A 24,269-nucleotide genomic window follows, 5' to 3' on the forward strand; every position below is an offset into this window, starting at 1 on the left:
CCTGCCCCCATTTTAAATGGGGGAAACCGAGGCATATCGGAAGGGAAAGCGGTTCGCAGCACGAGGCGGAGCCCAAGAATCACCGTCATCCACCAGCTTCATCTCCTAGAACTGGGGGGGTAGAACCCAGGGGTCCTATTGCCCCACCCACACGTTTTAGCAAGTTTTAAGCCCCACACCAAGTTTTTGCAACCAAAATTATCTTCCCTTTACACCACAAAGGTGTTTTCGGTTGTCAGCATTCTAGAGGTGACCGGGGCCGGAAAACACTCAACGAAGGGAACTTGTGAACCTCAGCCAATGTGGAGAGGTTTTAGACATTAAAAGGGCGTATTCTCTAACCTCCTCTCCTCCCCATAACTGGGGGCCAACCATTCGTCCCCTAAGGTGCCTTCCCTTTCCCCCAGCTAGGACAGAGTTGGAAAGGAGAAACTGCAGCTGGAGACCAAAGATAGGGGAGACGAAGAGGTGGATTAAATTCTCTTTTTCAAGGATCAACGGGTCTCTGGACAGAGACGGGGATGCTCAGAATTTAGACACGGGGGGCAGCCTCCCTTTGGAAGCTGCGGCAGGTGAGAGGAGAAGGGTCCAGCGTGGAGTTTCGTTGGTGTAGACGGCTTCAGATCCCTCCGGACGGTTCTGCAAGGAGCACAGACACACCAAAAGGAAACGTTGAGTAAGGCTATTCCAGCTCCCTCCCAGACATTTTAACACACTACGATGTAACCCAGGCTAGCCTGATTTCGTTAGATCTTGAAAGCTAAACAGGGTTGGCCCTGGTTAGTATTTGGATGGGAGACCACCAGGAAGAAGAAGTTGGTTTTTATATGCCGACTTTCTCTACTGCTTAAGGAAGACTCAAACCGGCTTACAATCACCTTCCCTTCCCCACAACAGACACCCTGTGAGGTGGGTGGGGCTGAGAGAGCTCTAACAGCTGTGACTTGCCCAAGGTCAGACAGCTAGCTTCATGTGTAGGAGTGGGGAAACAAATCCAGTTCCCCAGATTAGCCTCCGCCGCTCATGTGGAGGAGTGGGGAATCAAACCCGGTTCTCCAGATCAGAGTCCACCGCTCCAAACCACAACCACTGCACCATACGCTGAAAAACCCTGTGGGGTCGCCATAAGTAAGATGCATTTATTTGTGCTGTCAAGTCACAAAGAAACCTGAGAGTCAAGGCCTAAGCTGGTTAGTATGTGAAATGCAGACTTCCCCACATCCCTTGTGCCTCTTTGGAGCATATAACCGCCCAGCCTCCAAAAGGTCCTTCCTGCCAACATACAGCCCATTCTGTACCCAGGTACAGGAGACTCCAAGCACCCCTCTCCCCAGTCTCTTTCCTTCATCTCCACTACTCTACCACCCATCCTGCTTTGGGTCTTCCTCCAGCCCGGGAGGGGCCATAGCTCAGTGGTAGAGCCTCTTCTTGGCATGCAGAAAGTCCCAGGTTCAATCCCTGGCATCTCCAGTTGAAGGGACTAGGCAAGTAGGTGATGTGAAAGACCCCTGCCTGAGAGCCATGGAGAGGGGTCGAGGCTCAGTGGTAGAGCCTCTGCTTGGCATGCAGAAGGTCCCAGGTTCAATCCCTGGCATCTCCAGTTAAAGGGACTAGGCAAGTAGGTGATGTGAAAGACCCCTGCCTGAGAGCCACGGAGAGGGGCCGTGGCTCAGTGGTAGAGCCTCTGCTTGGCATGCAGAAGGTCCCAGGTTCAATCTCTGGCATCTCCAGTTAAAGGGACTAGGCAAGTAGGTGATGTGAAAGACCTCAGCCTGAGACCCTGGAGAGCTGCCGCCGGTCTGAGTAGACAATACTGTCCTTGATGGCCCGGTGGTCTGATCAGGTATAAGCCAGCTTCCTGTCCATATGCCCACGCTGATTTTGAGCTCCCTTTTCCTCTCGTAATCCCCTTTCTCCCACTGAGCTTCCTTGCTTGTACAGAAGATCCACCAGTATTGGACCACAACAGACAGCTCCTCCCAGCCTTTATGCCTCTCACAAGCTTTTCCGCAGCCAAACCCGACCCTTCCCGAATCTCCCGGAAGGGTTGCCATTTGTCACCATTCTATTGGCAACCGAGACCCTTCCCTCCCAGACGGGACTCTCGTGACATCACAGCAGCTCAGCCAATGAAGCAGCTGGGGAATGGCGGATCACAGGAAAGAGCGAGCCAAGCGCAGGCGCGCATAAAGAGAACCTCCACCCACCCCGAAGTCACATGGTGAGACTGAACCAACTAGGGTTGGCGAACAGCCATGCACGAAGACTCTCCGTCTCCTTCCACGGTGAAAACTTACCAGGGTTGGGGACTGCTGAATGCTGCTTTCTCAGCTGCGGTACAATGGTGTAGGCGTCGTAGGCCATGACAATTCCCACCAGCAACCCAAACACCTGTTGGAAAGGAATGGGAAAAAAACAGCTTGAATACCTGTCAACTTTTTTATTATACGTTGCAAGCAAACTCTTACGGGGTGATCAAAGCCCTATGCCAGGGGTCTCCAATGTGGTACCCACCGACACCTTCCCTAACCACCGCCATGTGCTTTTTAGAAAGTGGGTAGGGCTAGGCGGGGCTTTTGCCCAGTAGGGTTTCTGACTGGCTGTGCAGATAGGAGGGGCTGTGGCTCAGTTTGTAGACCCTCTGCTTGGCGTGCAGAAGGTTCCAGGTTCAACCCCCGGCATCTCCAGTCAAAGGGACCCTGGAGAGCCGCTGCCAGTCTGAGAAGACAATACTGACTTTGATGGACCCAGGGTCTGATTCAGTGTAAGGCAGCTTCATGTGTTCATGTGGCTGGCAGTGGCTCTCCAGGGTCTCAGGCAGAGGTCTTTCACATCACCTACTCACCTAGTCCCTTTAACTGGAGATGCCGGGGATTGAACCTGGGACCTTCAGCATGCTCTATCACTGATGTATGCTTGGGAGGGGTTTCCCCCCAATTTTAATGGCCTTAAAGTGTGATTTTATCATGTATCTTTTAAATGTTAGGCATCTTGGTCGCCCTTGAAAGGGCAAAAAGACAGGATACACATTTTGTAAATAAATAAAAATAAATAATCCTAGTAGGAAAGGGGTTGCTTGGCAAAAAATGTACCTATTTGTTCTAGAGTGGTCAGGTTGCATTCTCTAAAAGTAGCGACAATCGAAGTTTAATTACCCATGAAATTGTTCGGCAGTTTCCTTCTCTCCCTCCCCTTCATACTGCCTTGTTTATTGGATCTATAATACTGTCTTTTATTTCATTGCTCTCTTAACTGTGAAATCCAGTGTATGGCATGTTTATTGTATGAATTAGACTGGTCTTTATATAACTCTGTAATCCGCCTCAGGTCTCAACGAGAAAAGTGGACAATAAATGGAGTAAATAAATAAGCAGATAAATTTATCTGGCCTTCTGCCACGTTAACACCAGCCTTTCCTAGATACAGCAGCCAAACTGAATTTCGATTTGGCGTCAGGGTATTGGTGTCTGGATTGTGCCCAAAGTCCAACCGATTTAACCCTCCTGTTGACATTTTTTGCTTCAACCAAGAGGCCGACACAGCGGCCCCAAAGGTTGCCTTGGCCAGGATAGAAAGCGGTATGTGTGTGTTAAGTGCCGTCAAGTCGCTTCCGACTCATGGCGACCCTATGAATGAAAGTCCTCCAAAATGTCCTCTCTTTGACAGCCTTGCTCAGATCTTGCAAATTGAAGGCTGTGGCTTCCTTTATTGAGTCAATCCATCTCTTGTTGGGTCTTCTACTGCCTGGTCCTTTTAACTGGAGATGCCGGGGATTGAGCCGGGGATTGAACCCAGAAAGCGGTATACAAGTCAAAACAATAAATTATCGGCTCTGCTGCATCCCCCAGTTCGCTCAGGTCCGACGCAGAGCACCCCTCAGCCAACCTACTGCCGTTTCTCCGCATTCAAGCTGGCTGCCAAAATCAACATCCCACTGTCCCTTTCCCACCCTCCAGGAATCCCCGGTGGCTTTTACCCCAGCAGCAACGCCTGCCCCGTCGCGGTGTCCTATGACGACGATGAGAGAGGTGATGAGGAAGGCCACGGACCCAATGAGAGCCCTGAGGAAATCCTAAAGACAAGGACAACAAAAGCAATCAATTAGAAAAAGCAAACCCACTTGTGCATCGCCAAAACCTGAATATTTGCCTGCTTATATTTGTTATTTGAGAACAACTTATCTTTCTAGAGCCTTCTGTTTAGCTAAACTGAATGCTAACCCCTCTATGGTTATGCAAGGCAGAATTATGACTATACCATACCCAGAAAGGACATGTCCTTGCTCTTCCGGCTCCATTGATTCATTAGCTCGTGCCCTCTTAGAATACCGCTTTTATGAGGAACTCCGATCACGTTATATCTCTCCCCTTTTAACATATAAATCTAATGCCTCTGTGTCTGACATAATGCCTTTTTTATTAAGTGACAGGGATCCCAAGTCTACATCGTCAGTGGCGAGATTTGCCCTCCTTGAAGTGACGGCCCTTAAAGAGAGCAATCATGTCCCCCATCAACCTCTTCTCCAGACATCCATAAACCCCCTCCAGAATCGGTACAGAACAAAGAGTCTTACCGTCCATCCCCAGTGGATAAATGTGATCTGGAGATGAAATTCGAAAGCGAAGAGGATAAATATGACGGTGGTGTAAATCAGCTCGAAGATGGCCAGGGAGACGTAGCCGAGCGTCACCGAGGCCCCGTAGCAGATCAAGATGAGTATACACAGAGCCTGGGAGAAAGGGGGAAACAGAACTCGCCGTCAATCACAAGAGGACAGACATGCGGTAAAAATCCAAAATGAGGCGTAAAGGTGAACCCCTGGATATATGCACTTACTCCTTCCAGTTGTCCATATCACTATCATTTAGATCAGTGGTTCCCAAAGTTTTGGGGCCACCACCCCCTCGGTTCCACAAACCCAACCCCAGCCCCCCCCATCCTATAAAAAGCATTATTCAAAATAGGGGTTCGCGTGACTCACTAAAGAAGATAAGAACAATAAAATTTCAAAACAGCAACAATTAATTGCATCTCTTTCCAAAAATCGAATTAAAACTTTTGAGTTGAAATTTATTCAACGAAGCTGATGAGCTTGATCCAGTGGTCGAAGTCTGGGGGGGGAATTCTGATCGTTTCCACCAAATTTGCCAGCCTGGTGCCACAGCTTGATCTATTGGAAATTAGTGAACAACACAGTTGAAGGGGGCTGCCTCTAGCGCCCCCCTGCTGCCCTCTTGCTTCTTAGTGCCCCCATAGGTAATCCCACCAACCCCTAGGGGAAGGTACTGCCCACTTTGGGAACCACTAATTTACATTATATACCTGTGGGCACAAACTAGGGGTGCCATCCTCCAGGTGGGGCCTGGCGATCTCTCAGAATTACAACTTATCTCCACACTAGAGATCAGTTCCCCCAGAGAAAATGGCTGCTTTGGAGGGTGGACTCCATGGCATTACGCCCCTTTTTTGTTGCGGAGATATAAGCAGAAAGGCACACCTCTGCAACAAAAGGGGATAGAGACTTCATTTTTTACTGCGAAAGCTAAGAATTCAGAGAAATCTTATATACAGATTGTGATAACAGTCAATTGCTGATTTTTTTAAACAAAGACTCTTGGTGAAGAGAGGGGAGGGCTGCCGCAGGGTCAGGGAAAACAACTGCTGTGTAGATGGGACTGATACACCCAAACTTTTTTGCCTACATGGCAGCCATCTAGGATTTGCCGCAATCTTTTTGAAAACTTCATAGTAAAGCTGGATTGTGAAAGATCGGAGAAAAGCCAGGGGAAAACTCGGGACAAAACTGTACTATGGTGTTATAGGGAAGGGGGGGGGAAATCCACTTCCCAACAGTACCAAGCATAGGGCAAATTACTCATGTGGAAGTGGTGTAAGCCTCTAGCTGTTTCCGTTGATGCAACAGAACGAAAGCAGGGAATTCAGAGGAACTAGCAGATCACAGCAAGAGAGTGTTATAACACTACAGAGATCTAGCAATTTCTGATTTTGATTTTTAAAACCCTCCAAAGCTTGGGCTGCCAGCTCCAGGTTGGGAAATACCTGGAGATTTTTGAGGAAGGTGGAGTTTGGGGAGAGGAGGGACTTCAATGCCATAGAGTCCAATGGCCAAAGTGGCCATTTTCTCCAGGGGAACTGATCTCTGTCGGCAGGAGATAAGTTGTAATAGCAGGAGATCCCCAGCTACTACCTGGAGGTTGGCAACCCTATCCAAAGCCCCCCAGTGGCGGGTGGGGACCGGGAGAGAAATGGCAGCCAGTGGGCTGAGAAAGGGAAAAATGGCACCAGTGTCTGTCCGTGTGACCTTAAAAATGCACACCTTCCTGCTCACTTTGCATGCAAAGACATTTTAACGTCAGTCTTTCCCAAACCTGGCCTGACTGCGGCAAAGAAGGGGAAAACATGGAAAGGGATTAGATGTTGTTAGAATATCCCCCCCCCCAATCCCTACTGCAGTCCAGATGCAAAACTAGAGCAAAATCTTCCTTCGCAAGCAACTGTACGGCTTCAGAGCATGGGGCAGAGAGCGCCTACAAATCGGTTCTAAGCAACAAAGCAGCATTTGAACCCAGTCCTGGTGCACGTCCCGGAAATAAGCCGCTCGCTTCTAAAACTGCCTTACATCAAGTTAGCCCCTCTGGGTCAGCTAGTTCTGGACAGCACTCTCCAAAGGTAAAGAAGCCGCTCCCTGTCCTCATAATGGAGATGTTTTACCAGAGCCATTGTGGTGTAGTGGTTAAGAGCGGTGGTTTGGAGCGGTGGACTCTGATCTGGAGAACCGGGGTTTGATTCCCCACTCCTCCACATGAGCGGCGGAGGCTCATCTGGTGAACTGGGTTGGTTTCCCCAGTCCTCTGCACGAAGCCCGCTGGGTGATTGTAAGCCGGTTTGAGTCTCCCTTAAGTGGTAGAGAAAGTCGGCATATAAAAACCAACTCTTTTTCTTCTTCTATTTTACCCTGGCAAAAAGCCCTCTTGAATAATTCCGCTTTGCATGGTTTGTGGAAAGCTAGGAGAGGGGAGCCTTCCTAACCTGGCCAGGGAGGCCATCCCATAACCCCTTCCCCTCCAAGGAAACTGGTGGAGAAGAGGGACCGATGCGTTTTCCAAGCTGCTTCCCAGGAAACAGACTGGCAGCTGTGAGAACGTCCTGACGACAACATCTGGCAGCTAAAAATACCAAGTGTTGGGACAAATAGCCAATGTGTGGAGCCGAGGAGGGGCGGCAGCACACGGGAGCATGAGAGCAGCCATTGCTGGGCAACCGTTAAATAAACTAGGAGCTTGCTGCCAAAGATTCTCGGGTGTGGAATTAAAGAGTTAAAGGGACAGGCGCCCTTTAGCAGGCGGAAGGAAAGGGAGGGGAGGAAAGCCCGCTGCAGAAGAGCAGAGCAAAAAAAGCAAGACGGGAAGGAATCTAGAGAGGCAGGGAAAGATAGCAAACGGATTGACAGGGGCAAAAGCTGGGGTTGCCCCGTGCTTAAGGCAGGGGTCCCCAAACATTTTGAGCACCTTTGGAATTCTGACTCAGCGTCGGGATGTGATGTCACCCCATGGGTCAGGAATGACCCGGTGCTTGCACAGGGGACCTTTACCTTTACATGATGCATATCTATTCTCTCCAGTCTCAGAGGAGCATGCCTATTATATTAGGTGCCATGGAACGCAGGCAGGATAATGCTGCTGCAGTCGTCTTGCTTGTGGGCTTCCTGGAGGCACCTGGTTGGCCACTGTGTGAACAGACTGCTGGACTTGATGGGCCTTGGTCTGATCCAGCAGGGCTTTTCTGATGTTCATGCTTATTCTCTCCAGGATCAGAGGAGCATGCCTATTATATTAGGTGCTGTGGAAGACAGGCAGGATAATGCTACTGCAGTTGTCTTGCTTGTGGGCTTCCTGGAGGCACCTGGTTGGCCCCTGTGGGTACAGACTGCTGGATTTGATGGGCCTTGATCTGATCCAGCAGGGCTTTCCTTATGTTCTTATGAGCCTGCCCATTATATTGGTCTGATCCAGCTGGGCTTTGCTGATGTTCATGCTTATTCTCTCCAGGATCAGAGGAGCATGCCTATTATATTAGGTGCTGTGGAAGACAGGCATGATAATGCTGCTGCAGTCGTCTTGCTTGTGCGCTTTCAAGAGGCATCTGGTTGTCCCCTGTGGGTACAGACTGCTGGACTTGATGGGCCCTGGTCAGATCCAGCAGGGCCTTAAGACGTCTTATGGATGATGGGACTATCCATGGCTACTTGTAAAAATGGATACTAGTCATGATGCATACCTATTCTCGACAGTGTCAGAGGAGCATGCCCATTATATTGGGTGCCGTGGAACGCAAGCAGGATGGTGCTGCTGCAGTCATCTTGTTTGTGGGCTTCCTAGAGGCACCTGGTTGGCCCCTGTGTGAACAGACTGTTGGACTGGATGGGCTTTGGCCTGACCCAGCATGGCGTTTCTTATGTTCTTATTGGCCATCGGAGACTGGATTCGTTGTGCAGATTTTTAAAAATGTTGCATAGGTGCCACCTGCCACCATAGCACAAAGATCTTCACTGTGAAAGTAGGCTGTGGCAACCATTTTCTGGCTGGCTCCTCCCCACTGGATCAGTAAGTCCACCCCACTGGATCACAGTCCCAAAGGTGCCTTCAGGCTGAAAAAAGGTTGGGGGCCGTTGCGCTTGGAGCTCAGTTACACTTGCTCCCGGCCACTAGGGCAGTGCCCCCCTGGGAAATTTCTCTGCAAGTTAAATGGCCCGCCCGCGTTTTCTATGCAAAGGCTGAGCATATTTATAACAAGAGCAAAGCAAAACAGGCGGGGTACTGTTCTGTTAGCTGTCCTGTTCTCCAAAATAAATACAGAGCTGTTAAGGGGTAAATGTCCCCCACAGGGAGTATTTGTGGGTTTGAAGACAGGCCGGAGAGACATTTTTAAAGAGCCGGAACAGCAGTTAAGTAACTAAACTTAGCATTACTATTTGTATCCTGAACTCTCTCAGATGGTTGTGGGGGGGAATGGCCTAGCCCTTTCTTTATAGCAGCTTGTAGAAATCAGGTTAGAAATCAGCTAGGGTATTCCCCCACCCCCGGGGGGCTGGCAAGGGGGCTGATCACACAATAATACGCTCGCACGTTCCGCAGCTCTTCGAGGCACAGCAACCCGGGTCAGCAAGAAGTTGGCAACCCTGCCGCAGGCCATCCATAAATCAATGCAAAAAAAATGCTATGATTGCAATCCTTCATTAAAAAAAAAAGCCACACATTAGTTGACTTTTGTTATTTCGGAGACTGTACACCCAGGCTAGCCTGATCTCATCAGATCTGGGATGCTAAGCAGGGTCAGCCCTGGTTAGTATTTGGATGGGAGACCACCAAGGAAGTCCAGGGTTGCGACGCAGAGGCAGGCAATGGCAAACCACCTCTGGTCATCTCTTTCCTTGACCTGGATAGCCCACGCTAGCCTGACCTCGTCAGATCCGGGATGCTAAGCAGGGTCAGCCCTGGTTAGTATTTGGATGGGGGACCACCAAGGAAGTCCTAGGTTGCTACGTAGAAGCAGGCAATGGAAACCACCTCTGAATGTCTCTTGGCGTTAGTTGCCGAAAGTCGGCTGCGGCTTCAGAAGCCAAGCTTCCTGTCTACCTCATTACCAGTTAAATACTCTGGGTTTTTTTAAATGTGAAACTGGAAAGCTGACTTACTCATCTCCGATTTTTAGTTGGTCCTAAGTAAAGGCATTTTTCTCATGGGACAACACAGCTGTTTGTATTTTTCCATCTACTTTGAAGAACAGAGTTCGGTTCTACAGAAGAAGAATCCTAGAACTGGGGGATTCTATCCTAGATCTTCTGCTACCCAACATCTCAGCTTGATCTTAAGGGGCGGGGAGAAGAGGAATATGCTCTCTGTGGTGGAAAGGGCCGTCAAGTTGCAGACGACTTAAGGCGACCCCGTAGGGTTGTCAAGGCATGAGATGTTCAATGGTGGTCTGCCGTTGCCTGCCTCTGCGGAGCAACCCTGGACTTCCTTGGTGGTCCTCCCATCCAAATACTAACCAGGGCCAACCCTGCTTAGTTTCTGAGATCTGACAAGATCGGGATACCCTGGCTCTCTAGCCACTAGGTAATACATACATGCTGGCATTCTTGTTTCAAATAAAAGGGGAGTAACTCTTACACTGTCCTCCAAACTTTGGTGTAATCTAATGCACCTTGCACAGGTAGAAACTAACAATGAAGCCGCGAAGTACTTTCTGAAGCGAGATTTGATCGCTTTAGTTTAGCGAACTGTTGCTCAAACCAATCAAACTAATACTAGCCTGTTTATATTGAAGCTTAACTGCGGCAAAAATAGCCTGGGCCAGACATTGGAATGATTCCTATCATGAACGATTACTCGGGTTGGTTAAAGTTTCAAAATTGGGAAGAAGGAGGAGGAAGAGAAGATTTGGTTTTTATATGCCGACTTTCTCTACCACTTAAGAGAGATTCACACCGGCTTACAATCACCTTCCCTTCCCCTCTCCACAGCAGACACCCTGTGAGGTAGGTGGGGCTGAGAGAGCTGTGAGTAGCCCAAGGTCACCCAGCCGGCTTCATGTGTAGGAGTGGGGAAACAAATCCAGTTCACCAGATTAGCATCCGCCGCTCACGTGGAGGAGTGGGGAATCAAACTCGGTTCTCCAGATCAGACTTCGCCGTTCCAAACCAACCCTCTTAAGAACTACACCACCGCTCTTAACCACTACACCAAATACACTGCACAAATGCGTCCCTCCAGCATATCTGGCTCAGAAATTGAATTAATGTAGTGAATACTGGAATAAGTATTTTGCTTGTTTTTAGGATCGAGAGCCGGGTTGCCAGGTCTGGGTTGGGAAATACCTGAGATTTTGGGGGGTGGAGTTTGGAGCATGCGGGGTTTAGGAAGGGGAGGGACCTCAGCCATGTATAATGCCACAGAGTCCAAAGCAGCCCATGTTCTGCAGAGTAATGGATCTTGGTTGTGTGGAGATCAACTGTAACAGCGGGAGATCTCCAGGTGCCACCTGGGAGGTTGGCAACCCTAATCGAGAGGAAGGTTTTTAAAATAATTAACTTACGACTGTGATGCTGTATATTTGGAATATTTATCGTTATTGTAAAAGCAATACATTGCGGCACCCACATTCCTTTCCATGATGAATCATGTCCTCTTATCAGTACATCTACGTCATCCACCTACACACTTATTTTACAAGAATTTCTGTGAAACTTATGTTTTATTTTTTTTAAAAAAATGTTAGAATTGGCTGAAATGACTAAACTTACTGCGTTGATAAATCAAAAAGAGAATGAGGAGTTTGTGGGAGAACGGGAGGCATGGACATTATATTGTGAAAGTGAAATAAATACAGGGGAATGTAAAGGGTATACATTGATTTAATCCAGCAGCTGAAGCTAATTATACTATAATGGAATTTTTATTTTTTAAATTAGATGAAAGTTTATTAGGATTACTATAACAATAAATAGTGTATAAATGAAAGTAATGAAAGTAAGTAAGGTTAAAATATAGTAATCTAAAAATATAAGAGGTTGGATTAGAAACTGTAATAGAAAAGGGAGTAACTATCTTTAATACCGGATGGAGGAGGGTGGAGGGGGGGAGTCTAAAAATGTTATTTACAATTAATAGAAGGATGATTTTATTGTAACAAGATGTATTTGGAAAAGGCAGAGCCAAATGGAAGACCTCCCTCCTCATATCTCCAAGGAAGAGGAGGTAAGATGCTCTCCGACCTAGAGTACTGCGTTCCGTTTCGGGTACCACCGCTTGAGAAGGATGTAGACAAGCTGGAACGTGTCCAGAGGAGGGCAACAAAGATGGTGAGGGGTCTGGAGACCAAGTCCTAACAGGAAAGGTTGAAGGAGCTGGGGATGTTTAGCCTGAAGAGAAGACTGAGAGGGGAGATGACAACCATCTTCAAGTCCTTCAAGTGAATGGTGCTGAACTGTTTTCTGTTGCCCCAGAAGGTCGGAGCAGAACCAACGGGTCGAAATTAAATCAAAAGAGTTTCTGTCCAGACATTTAGGAAGAACTTCCTGACAGTCAGAGCGGTTCCTCGGTGGAACAGGCTTCCTCGGGAGGTGGTGAGCTCTCCTTCCCTGGAGGTTTTGAAGCAGAGGCTAGATGGCCATCTGTCAGCAATGCTGACTCCTTGACCTTAGGCAGATCATGAGACGGAGGGCACCTTGGCCATCTTCTGGTCACTGGGGGGGGGAGGTAGTTGTGAATGTCCTGCATTGTGCAGGGGGTTGGACTAGATGACCCTGGTGGTCCCTTCCAGCTCTACGTTTCTAAGGAAATCTTGAAAGGAGTAGCGTACTAACTAAGGAAAGCCCAGATGCTTATCAGCCCTCCTCAACCTGCAGTGGAAAACCCTTGCATTTGAAGGGGGGGAAGCCGATAACAAAAGGGTGCGATCAAAAAAATAAAGACAGGGAATGAAGAAGAAGAGATGGTCTTTATATCCCGACTTTCTCTACCACTTAAGGGAGAATCAAACCGGCTGACAATCCACCTTCCCTTCCCCTCCCCACAACAGACGCCCTGGGAGGTAGGTGGGGCTGAGAGAGCTCTAAGAGAGCTGTGACTAGCCCAAGGTCACCCAGCTGGCTTCATGTGTAGGGGTGGGGAAACAAATCCCGTTCACCAGATTAGCCTCCGCCGCTCATGCGGAGGAGTGGGGAATCAAGCCCGGTTCTCCAGATCAGAGTCCACCGCTCCAAACCACCACTCTTAACCACTACACCACGCTGGCCTTTATAATTTAGAGCACCAGAGTCTTCAGAGCGATAGGGTGCGGTCCAAGAAGGCACGCAGAATACCTTCTCTTATCCTCTTCACCCTCCTCATGGGTGCTTGTTGGGACCTGCTGTTCGCAGCCCAATAAAAAAAATAATCTATCATTCCCGCACTGATATCACACACCCAACCCTACAGCCTTAAAGGGGCCGCCGGCTGCTCCGCAACTCCAATGTGTGTAGTCGTACGGGGCGGGACTCGTTCTTGTTTGCAAGAACGTGCGCCTTTCCCAAGAAAGCTGGGTTAAGAGGAAGAACCCGGGTGTGAAATGAGCCTATAGAAGGGAAGCTCTTGTTAGTATACTAGAATATTAAGTCGCTTATTAACTGTAGTTCATTAATAGTGGAAAGCAGCGATATGTTTTTTAATTGAAGAATATTATACATGCACAATTAATTATTTGCTAGGCTTTACAGCAGTTGATATAGTAGCTGACATAATTCAAAGTATTAAAAAATGAAGCGTTAAATGGATATTTTTTTTATGGGGGGAAGAATATTATATATTTACAATTAATTATTTCCCAGGCTTTATAGCAGTTGATACGGTAGCTGACATAATTCAAAGTAGTAAAAATGAAGCGTTGCATGGAAAAAAAATTATGAGGGGGAAGAAGAAGAGAAGAGGAAGAGGAGGAGTTGGTTTTTATATGGTAGCTTTCTCTACCACTTAATGAAGACTCAAACCGGCTGACGATCGCCTTCCCTTCCCCTCCCCACAACAGACAGCCAGTGAGCTAGGTGGGGCTGGGAGAGTGTGACTAGCCCAAGGTCACCCAGCTGGCTTCATGCGCAGGAGTGGGGAAACCAACCCGGTTCACCAGATTCGCCTCCGCCGCTCACGTGAAGGAGCGGGGAATCAAACCCCGTTCCCCAGATCAGACTCCACAGCTCCAAACCACCGCTCTTAACCACTACGCCACGCAGTAGAATGTAGTACTTTTGCTCCCAGGGATGCAAAGGCAGATCTTGTTTTAGAGATGTTTTAGGTAAGGTGCCACACGTATGAATAGGAAGTGTACGGGATGGGCCTATCCACGATGTGTGCGTGGGGTTTGTGCGGTGGTGCTGTGATGTTTGAAATAATAAAAATGTAATTAAAAAAAAAAGAGAGAGACAGAACTCCGAGTCGCAGCTGGATTGGAAGAGGTTTTGGTTAATAATTAATGCAAGCGGAGGGATTTTAGGGAGAGCGAAGCCGACTCCCCTGGCAACGAGGGCAGAAGAGCAGCTGCGCCTATAATTGAAACAAGGACGGGCTGTTCCAGTCATCTCTTGTCCGGGCAAAGAGGAAGCAAATGCCTCTTCCCAGGGCTGGGGCGGGGTGGAATATCCAGAACGCATGCCTGCGCACCGCCTTGGACATAAATCAGTCACGTCTGCATGAAATCTCAGGACAACCCTGCAACAGACACTCAGTACATAAGAACGTAAGAAAAGGCCCTGCTGGATCAGACCCAGGCCCATCAAGTCCAGCCGTCTGTTCGCACAGGGGCCAACCAGGGGCCTCTAGGAAGCCCCCAAACAAGACGGCTGCAGCAGCACCATCATGCCTCTCTGTGTTCCACTGCACCTAATGTAATAGGCATGCTCCTCTAATACTGGAGAGAATAGGGATGCATCATGACTAGGATCCATTTGGATTAGTAGCCATGGATAGCCCCGTCCTCCATAAGAAAAGCCCTGCTGGATCAGACCAAGGCCCATCAAGTCCAGCAGTCCGTTCACACAGTGGCCAACCATGGGCCTCTAGGAAGCCCACAAGCAAGACGACTGCAGCATTATCCTGCCTGTGTTCCACAGCACCGAACAGGCATGCTCCTCTGATCCTGGAGAGATTAGGTATGCATCATGACTAGTAGCCATGGATAGCCCCGTCCTCCATAAGATCATAAGAAAAGCCCTGCTGGATCAGACCCAGGCCCATCAAGTCCAGCAGTCTGTTCCAGCAGTGGCCAACCAGGTGCTTCTAGGAAGCCCACAAATAAGACAGCTGCAGCAGCATTATCCTGCCTGCCTGTGTCCCACAGCACCTAATAAAATAGGCATGCTCCTCTGATACTGGAGAGAGTAGGCATGCATCATGACTAGAAGAAGAGTTGGTTTTTATATGCCGACTTTCTCTCCCATTTAAGGGAGACTCAAACCGCCTTACAATCACCTTCCCTTCCCCGCCTCACAACAGGCACCCTGTGAGGGAGGTGGGGCTGAGAGAGCTGTGACTTGCCCAAGGTCACCCAGCTGGCTTCGCGTGCAGGAGCGGGGAAACAAATCCAGTTCAGCGGATTAGCCTCCACCACTCATGTAGAGGAGCTCATGTAGAGGAGTGGGGAATCAAAGCTGGTTCTCCAGATCAGACCCCACCGCTCCCAACCACCGCTTTTAACCACTACACCACCCTGGCTAGTATCCATTTTTACCAGTAGCCATGAATAGCCCTCTCCTCCATAAACATGTCCACTCCCCTCTTAAAGCCTTCCAAGTTGGCAGCCATCGCCACACCCTGGGGCAGGGAGTCCCACAGTTTAACTATGCGTTGCGCGAAGAATTACATTCACCTCCTGTTCACAAGCGGTACATTGCAAATTACCTATACACATTGCAATGTACCATGCTTGTATTTTCAAGAGCGTGTGGTACAGACCAATAAAAAGTACATGCAGACAACACACAGGGAGTGAAAAGATGCATGTTTATAAATGGATATTCTCCATTCTCCTGTTTATAAATAATCCTGTCTGAAAATATGTACGTTGGTAGTAATTATTGATGGATAATAGGACAAATGTAAAGCATAGATAACATGATTTGAGTGTTATCATCAAAGGCAGTTAGTAATAGCATTATACTAGACTGGTATATTTCAAATAGCTTTATTGGCATAGTACAATTTGCAGTATATAAAAGGATAAAATTAAAGTAAAATAAAATTAATGAAAATCAGTCCTTAATGTTGTGATTCTACTTTCGACTAGATTCCCATTGGTTGATTGCTATCGTCAGAAATTTTGCCACGTTTTGGGTTATCTCAGGATCCTTATCAGCTGTTAGTTTGTAAAGGATTTTCGTGTTATTTGAGGAGAGACTGTTATAAGATAGAATTTACAATGAAATCGTATGTTTTAAGTTCACCCTTGCAAAGAATGTTTTGGTATATTGGGTTGTGCGTGTTGTGGTGTTCTGTATTGTATGTTTTGTTTGTATTTTATAGATGTGAAAATAAAATTTTGATTAACAAAAAAAGAGAGGGAGGGCAGGGTTGAGCCAGCGCTTGGCTTTCTTGGTCCGCTCTTAACATGCCCAGAGAAATGCCGATTGCCACTTTGGGGTCAGGAAGCAATTTCCCTCCAGACCAGATTGGCCAGGGATCCCGGAGGAATTTTGTTTGGCCATCTTTTGGGCATGGAGTAGGGGTCACTAGGGGGTGGGAGGCAGTTGTGCATTTCCTGCCTTGTGCAGGGGGTTGGACTAGATGACCCCGGTGGTCCCTTCCAACCCTATGATTCTACATTCATGCCCTCCTTATAAAGCATAGGCAGCATCTTGCCTGAATGTGTACAGCTACAAGAACGGCCTGAAGACACCCTCTGTTACGCATATAAACACTCGTACGTCAAAATTCACAACAGACTTCCCCCCTCCCGCAATATTGTGAAATGCTGGAGCGACCCCCAGCTCAGAACCCATGGCCAGGGGACCATGGAGGTTTCTCAGCTCTATCAGAGACAGATGACAAGCAACGTCACAATTATTTAAAAAACGGACCGTGCGCCATTGAAAAGGTTTGGAGCCAATAGCGGGTGGTGGTGGAAAGAGTCAGCAAGTCAAAGGTGACTTATGGCGACCCCGTAGGATCAAGCAGCGCAAAACCCGGCACACTATATAACCTGCAAGCACGAAACTACAATTAATTACAAATGGCAATACCCTAATTTCCAAGAGCCACAACAGACCGGTTTTATAACGTTTTTCAAAAATCCAAACTTGGGTGTAACTAGCACGCCTAGCTGGAAGTAGAACGTCTACCTGGATGTGAAGATTTGTTTTGCACATGCCTGGAAGCGGCATCATTTCACAAGTTGCACGACTCAACGCTTCCATGAAAAACATGTGCTGGCAGCTAAATTCTGCTCCTGGTGCGAGCGAACAAGAGGGAGCAAGTTTCGTTCTGGCAGGACTCTTTGTTCTTCAGCGGCTGCAGGAAAAGCAAAAACCCAACAGGTGGTGGTTGCTAGTTGCAGATGGCCACGGGGATCCAAGGAAAATCCAAGCACAGGCACCGTGTAGGACGTGTTATGAAGCCAACCAACCCTCAAGCTTTATGCAGGTGTGGTGTAGTGGTTACGAGCGGTGGACTCTGATCTGGAGAACAGGGTTCGATTCCCCACTCCTCCACACGAGCGGTGGAGGCTAATCTGGTGAACCGGGTCGGTTTTCCCCGCTCCTACACACGACGCCAGCTGGGCGACCTTGGGCTAGTCACAGATCTCTCAGCCCCACCTGCCTCCCAGAGTGTCTGTTGTGGGGAGGGGAAGGGAAGGTGATCGTCAGCCGGTTTGAGTCTCCCTTAACTGGTAGAGAAAGTTGGCATATAAAAACCCAACTCCTCTTCTTCAGAAACGGGAGCCATTTATTCATGGGAGGTTTTTCCACTCTCTAGGCGCATATTTTCCCCATCCGAATTCTCAAAACTCTGCATGCGGGCTTATTTTTGAGTTTGGAGAATTTGGGTGGGGAAAATGTGCATCTCGAGAGCGGCAAATCCAAGGCAAAACCTCTCATGCCTAAGTGGGTGTTCTGGAGGACTCTCAAAAGCAGTTAAAAAAAAAACCAGAACGCTCAACCTACCGTATTTGGAGCCCTGCCAGGAAAAAAAAAAGATTTGGCAACCCCAGGAACAGTGTCTAAGGACAACAGTTAACAGCAATCCCTCCTGGTTCCCACATGCAAATGTCAATGCAAAGGCCTGGGTGTTGAATGCACCCCTGGGGTGACTGCAAAATCCCTGCATGCACAGTGGGTCTACATTAATGCACCCCCCAGCAAGCAGGGGCAGGACCCTCCGGAACCAACTGAGAGGGAGGGGGCACCCTCCCATTAGCTCAGTCAGACACACACAGAGCCCTGCCTGTCTACGCCCGGCCAGCCCCGGTGAGTCACTCTCGTGCGCGCGCATAGGAGCTGCCAACAGCGCCACACATGTCTGGCCGCACCCAAAAACATGGCGGGGGGGGGGAGAGGAGAGAGAGAACTGGGAAGGTCTCAAGACTGAACGCGGCAGCCAGAGGAAATGGCATCATCGTGGCTCGAGCATGGCTTTCCTTCCTTCTCCAAAACCGGCTTGGGAACCCAGAGGTTGCGGCGGGCAGCGCATCAGGCACATGGGTCTTTGTGGGGGGATTAAATGAAAGCACGGCGTGACATCTGAAAGAGTAAGATTTAGGGCTTGGAGTAAAGGCGCTCATTTTGCAAGCCTCCTCTTTGGGTTTCCTGCGTGTGACTAAAACTGACTTTCTTCCTGCCCAGATAGTTTCAGAGGATAGCTGCGTTGGTCTCCAGTAAACAGAACCCTAGAGTTGGACGGGGCCATAGAGGCCATCTAGTCCAACCCCCCTGCTCGAGGCAGGATCAGCCTCGAGCATCCCTGACGAGTGCTTGTCCAGCCTCTGCTTCAAGACTGCCAGTGAGGGGAAGCTCACCGCCTCCCTAGGTAGCCGACTCCACTGTCGAACAGCTCTTACTGTAAAAAACCTTTCCCTAATATCCAGCCGCTACCTTTCCGCCCGCAATTTAAACCCATTCTTGCGAGTCCTGTCCTCTGCTGCCAACAGGAACAGCTCACGTGAACTCATGACGCTGCCTTATATTGAATCAGACCCTGGGTCCACCACAGTCAGTATTGTCTACTCAGACCGGCAGCGGCTCTCCAGGGTCTCAGGCAGAGGTCTTTCCCATCACCTACTTGCCCGGTCCCTTTAACTGGAGATGCCGGGGATTGAACCTGGGACCTTCTGCATGCCAAGCAGATGCTCTACCACTGAGCCACAGCCCCTCCCCAGAGTAGGTTAGGTTAAGTGATAGGGAATGACCCAAGATCACCCAGCCAGCTTCTGGGGCGGTGGTGATTTGAACCTGGGTCTCCCAGATCCTACTCTGAAACTCTAGCTGCTGTACCACCGGGGCTTTTGTGGGGTGGCTGCCCTCCTCTAAGCGACAGCCCTTCAGATACCTAAAGAGAGCCATCATGTCCCCCCTCAACCTCCTCTTCTCCAGACTGAACTTTCCCAACTCCCTCAGCCTCTCCTCGCGGGGCTCGGTCTCCAGGCCCCAGATCCTCCTCGCCGCTCTCCTCTGCACCCGCTCGATTCTGTCCTCGTCCTTTTTGAAGCGGGGCCTCCAGGACTGCACACAAAACCTTTAGTAGAAAAGAGCAAGAGTCCAGCAGCACCTTAAAGACTCACATAATTTCCGGCAGGGTGTGAGCTTCCGTGAGCCACTGCTCCCTTCGTCAGATACCCTGAAGAAGCTCATACCCTGCCAGAAATTCTGTTAGTTAGATGCTATGGGACTCTTGCTCTTTGCTACTGCTAGCGACAGACTAACATGGCTACCCATCGTGAACAATCAATGCCAACTACTACAAGTCACGAATCATAGAGTTGGAAGGGGGACCACCGGGGTCATCTAGCCCAACCCCCTGCACAGTGCAGGAAATTCACAACTACCCCCACGCACATCCCCAGTGACCCCTACATGCCCAGAAGAAGGCAGAAACGAAGCCACGGCCCCTGTCGTGACGGATTTCCATTCTACACGGCTAGACGGGGTGCCTTCCACGGCGAAAGATCACGATGGGTCGCCGTGTTAGTCTATCAACTAGCTGTAGAAACGAGTGAGAGTCCAGTAGTGCCGAAAAGACTAACAACATTTCTGGCAGGGTGTAAGCTTTCAGGAGCCACAGCTCCCTTCTTCAGATACTTGCGCTGTGGCCGGTACCCTGCCAGAAACGTTGTTCGTCTTGAAGGTGCTGCCGGACTCTTGCTCTTTTCTACTGCTGCAGACAGACTAACACGGCTGCCCATCAAGAGATGAAGCCTGACCCGTAGCGGTAATGAAATTCTCTCCAAAATACGCCTTTCCCCCTCTCTTCCCTTTGGAGGGTCTCTGCGGAGAGGCGGGTTCTGGGGGCTTGAATATTCACCCCTCTCTTCTCTTTCCTGCCCCTGTCGTCCTTCGTCCGTCCGACCCCCAGTAGCGCCGAAAAGACTAAACATTTCTGGCAGGGTGTGAGCTTCTGTGAGCCACAGCTCACTTCTTCATCTGAAAGAAGAGAGCTGTGGCTCACAGAAGCTCGCACCCTGCCAGAAATTTTGTGACGTCTTTAAGGAGCTACGGGACTCTTGCTCTTTTCTACTGCCAGCGACAGGCTAACACTGCGACCCATCGTGATCTTTCTCGAAGGTGCTCCCGGAGCCGCAACTAACCGTTCCCCCGGGCAGCGATGCTCCAGCCTGAGCCACACCAAAGCAATTTTCTCAGAAATTCATTTGCGGAAGATCACAAACAAAAAATGGCAGCCCCCGTTTGACGGATACGCACGATTAAACCGTGTATAAACAGAGTTGATAAATGAACCTAGCTTAAAAGTCAGAATTGGTATGCACGGATTGAACGATGATCAACACCGACATGCATGACGTAAGTACACAAATGAATGGAGAGACTGGGGAGGATAACTAATGGGAATCTAAGTGTCCGGGCGGGAGGCTTAAATATGGTGTTTGAACTAACTAGCCACAGTCTAGAACACTGGTTCCCAACCAGGGGTCCATGGACCCCCAGGGGTCTGCGAGAACTAAATTCAGGTCCGCGAAACAAAGTTATAAACCCATAATAAATTAATATTTTCAACTAAAAGTTCTCTATTATAAAATATATATATTCAAATATAATTCTAAGTTTAATGTTTAACTAACAGTTATGATTAAAGTTTATTTTCAAATTCCCGGGATTTTTATTTTGCACCTTGGGGTCCCTGCACTGAACAAAAAAGTCCTAGTGGTCCCTGGTCAAAAAAAGGTTGGTAACCACTGGTCTAGGAGCAATGTTAAAACTTCAGGTCTCAGGATATGTTTTTTTATAATATATCAGGTTTTAATGTCGGGCGAGGCAAAAGTAAAAGGTTAATTCTGGGCAAAAGAGGTAACAAATGACATGTTAAATCCCGTCTTTCCCCTCTCTTTTTTCTGTCCCCTTATATTTCGAAAAAATAATACTTTTTGTTCAAAGAAGCAGCAATCGTGTTGCGCCTTCCCCCCAAAAAGATGAAAGAAAAGCCAAAAAGTAGCGCGCAGGTGTGCATTTGTTACTCTGTAACAAGCGTCTTAAGACTTTGTCCTTTGGATACGCAAAAGGAGGGATCTCTCTTCCAAACCGTCCAGGAAGTCGGTGGCTGAAGTTGGTTCCCAGTTCCCAGTTTCTCTCCCCCCACCCCAGCTCTTCAATCCGCATTCAATCACGCCCCTGCGCGATCTTCCCGGCGTCCGGCTCCGAGTTCGAATCCTGCGCTTGGCGGGAGACGCGCCCGTCTCCCTCCCGGCCCCTCCCCTTTTAACCCTCCCCGCGCCGGGACGCGCAGGGCGTTTCCTCGGACGGTTTCCAAGCGCCCTCTCGCCTTGTCGCCACGTGCTAAACTTCAATCCGGTGCAAGGGGGGAAAAAAGGTCGTTTCTGCATGGGAAGCTTTGGGACTGCTGCCCGTTTTCCCCACCCAAATTCTCCCAAATCAAAAACACCCTCCCTGCAGAGTTTTGAGAATTTGCATGGGGAAAATATGAAACCTCCCAGGCATAAATGGCATTTTTTTTTTTTAGGCATTTGGCATTCGAGGTCTTTTTTCCGGAGGGGGGGGGCGTTAAAAGGAGCCAAGACCCTTTCCTTTCGGGGAAGCCCCCCCCTTTGAGAATGAAAGCCAGGCTCGGCCCCCACCCCCCCGATCGCGGAGCTGAAGCGCCCCACCCCACCCCACCCCACCCCACCCCTAGTTATTTCCCTCCTTCCTCCCAACTCTATTTGCTCGCCTTTTCCTCCCACCTCGGTTCGAACCGACGGGAGGGAGAGTTGGGTTTTGCAGGTTTTGTTTTGCTCAGCGACGGCTGAACCCCCCCCAACACGGATCAAGGCAAGCACCCCTAAACACGGATCAAGGCAAGCACCCCCCCACGAATCAAGGGCAGCAACCCCCCAACAGGGATCAAGCGCCCTACCCCCTAAACACGGATCAAGGCCAGCACCCCCACCCACCCCAAACACGGATCAAGGCCAGCACCCCCACCCACCCCAAACACGGATCAAGCACCCCATCCCCTAAACACGGATCAAGGCCAGCGCCCCCCACCGGCCCTAAACACGGATCAAGGCAAGCGCCCCCCACCCACCCCAAACAAGGATCAAGGGCAGCACCCCCACCCACCCCAAACGCGGATCAAGGCCAGCGCCCCCCACCCCAAACACGGATCAAGGCCGGCACCCCCACCCCAAACACGGATCAAGGCCAGCACCCCCACCCCAAACACGGATCAAGGCCAGCACCCCCACCCCAAACACGGATCAAGGCAAGCACCCCTACCCCAAACACGGATCAAGGCCAGCACCCCCACCCCCCCAAACACGGATCAAGGCCAGCACCCCCACCCACCCCAAACACGGATCAAGGCAAGCACCCCCACCCACCCCAAACACGGATCAAGGCCAGCACCCCCACCCACCCCAAACACGGATCAAGGCCAGCACCCCCACCCCCCCAAACACGGATCAAGGCCAGCACCCCCACCCACCCCAAACACGGATCAAGGCAAGCACCCCCACCCACCCCAAACACGGATCAAGGCCAGCACCCCCACCCACCCCAAACACGGATCAAGGCCAGCACCCCCACCCCCCCAAACACGGATCAAGGCCAGCACCCCCACCCACCCCAAACACGGATCAAGGCAAGCACCCCCACCCACCCCAAACACGGATCAAGGCCAGCACCCCCACCCACCCCAAACACGGATCAAGCACCCCCATCCCCCTAAACACGGATCAAGGCAATGCCCCCCCCCGCCCGTCCCTTACTATCTCGGTGGTGAGCAGGATCCCCTTGTGGGTGCGGATGAAGCCGGCCAGCTGCTGCATGCAGCCTTTGCCACCGCCCGACGACTCCATGGCGCCGGATCTGGCCCCGTCGAGCGCGGCGCTGCTGCAGCTGCCCCCGGGCTGGGCTGGGCTGGGCTGGGCTGGGCAGGGCCTGCGCAGGAACGGGCCCGGCCCTTTTAAGGCCGGCCGGCCGGCGGGCAGGGCGGAGCCCTCGGGGCGGCTGCGGAATAGGCTTGCCAGTTGTAAGGGCGGGAGATCTCCAGCGAGTAACCCTACTAAGAACATGTGTGTGTGTGTGTTAAGTGCCGTCAAGTCGCTTCCGACTCATGGCGACCCTATGAATGAAAGTCCTCCAAAATGTCCTATCTTTGACAGCCTGGCTCAGATCCTGCAAATTGAAGGCTGTGGCTTCCTTTATTGAGTCCATCCATCCCTTGTTGGGTCTTCCTCTTTTCCTGCTGCCCTCAACTTTTCCTAGCTTAACTGTCTTTTCCAGAGATTCTTGTCTTCTCATAATGTGACCAAAGTACGACAGCCTCAGTTTAGTCATTTTAGCTTCTAGGGTCAGTTCAGGCTTGATTTCATCTATAACCCACTGATTTGTTTTTTTGGCAGTCCAGGGTATCTGTAACCCTCTCCTCCAACACCACATTTCAAAGGAATCTATTTTCTTCCTATCAGCTTTCTTCACTGTCCAGCTTTCACACCCATACATAGTAATAGGGAATATGTCCTATTATGTCCTAAGAACATAGGATGGCCAAATTAACCGAATTCCTACATGGAAAAGATATGGAAGAATTAAAAAAAAAACTTGGGCAAAGACGATCACATATTGGGATAAAGTGGCAAATATGGATTTTACTACTTTAATTAGTGAGTTATAGAAACTAGTCTTAATATCTTTATAATTTACTGTTAATGGATATTTTTAAAACTGTCCAGACACTTATTCGGAAGTCGGGTGATGGGTCCCTTTTTTAAGGTGGGTGGAGGGTCGGAGGGGTATCTTTTTGGTCTGTATAACTTTGTAACTACGAATGTATTAATAAGTATATACAGCTACTCTTTTGTATTTTGTTATTTTCTTTTTATATTATTTTTATTGTATTTGTTTGTTTTATGTTATAAAAAATAATTAACACACACACACACACACATATATATATTTATATATGTGTGTGTGTGTGTGTTAATTAATTTATATATATATATATATATATATATATATATATATATATATATATATATATATATATATATATATATAT

The 24,269-nt window shown here is 49.3% G+C and overlaps 1 protein-coding gene across 1 annotated transcript; it reads right to left on the reverse strand.

The window, feature by feature from the left end:
• Positions 1-619: 619 nt before the first annotated feature.
• Positions 620-23,067, reverse strand: PLP2 (proteolipid protein 2). Its single transcript, XM_056867041.1, has 5 exons — positions 22,978-23,067; positions 4,574-4,729; positions 3,977-4,072; positions 2,298-2,391; positions 620-639 (listed from the first exon to the last, which is right to left on the reverse strand). The coding sequence occupies exons 1-5, from the start codon at positions 23,065-23,067 to the stop codon at positions 620-622; spliced, it is 456 nt and encodes a 151-aa protein (XP_056723019.1).
• Between the last annotated feature and the right edge of the window lie 1,202 nt (positions 23,068-24,269).

Source organism: Euleptes europaea, chromosome 1 (genome assembly GCF_029931775.1).
Source record: "Euleptes europaea isolate rEulEur1 chromosome 1, rEulEur1.hap1, whole genome shotgun sequence".
Classification (NCBI taxonomy): domain Eukaryota; kingdom Metazoa; phylum Chordata; class Lepidosauria; order Squamata; family Sphaerodactylidae; genus Euleptes; species Euleptes europaea.

Coding starts and splice junctions, on each gene's coding strand:
- PLP2 (XM_056867041.1), bottom strand. CDS start 23,067: ATGGAGTCGTCGGGCGGTGGCAAAGGCTGCATGCAGCAGCTGGCCGGC. Junction 4,073..4,573: donor TTATCCACTGGGGATGGACG/GTAAGACTCTTT, acceptor CCTTGTCTTTAG/GATTTCCTCAGGGCTCTCAT. Junction 640..2,297: donor TTCAGCAGTCCCCAACCCTG/GTAAGTTTTCAC, acceptor TGCTCCTTGCAG/AACCGTCCGGAGGGATCTGA.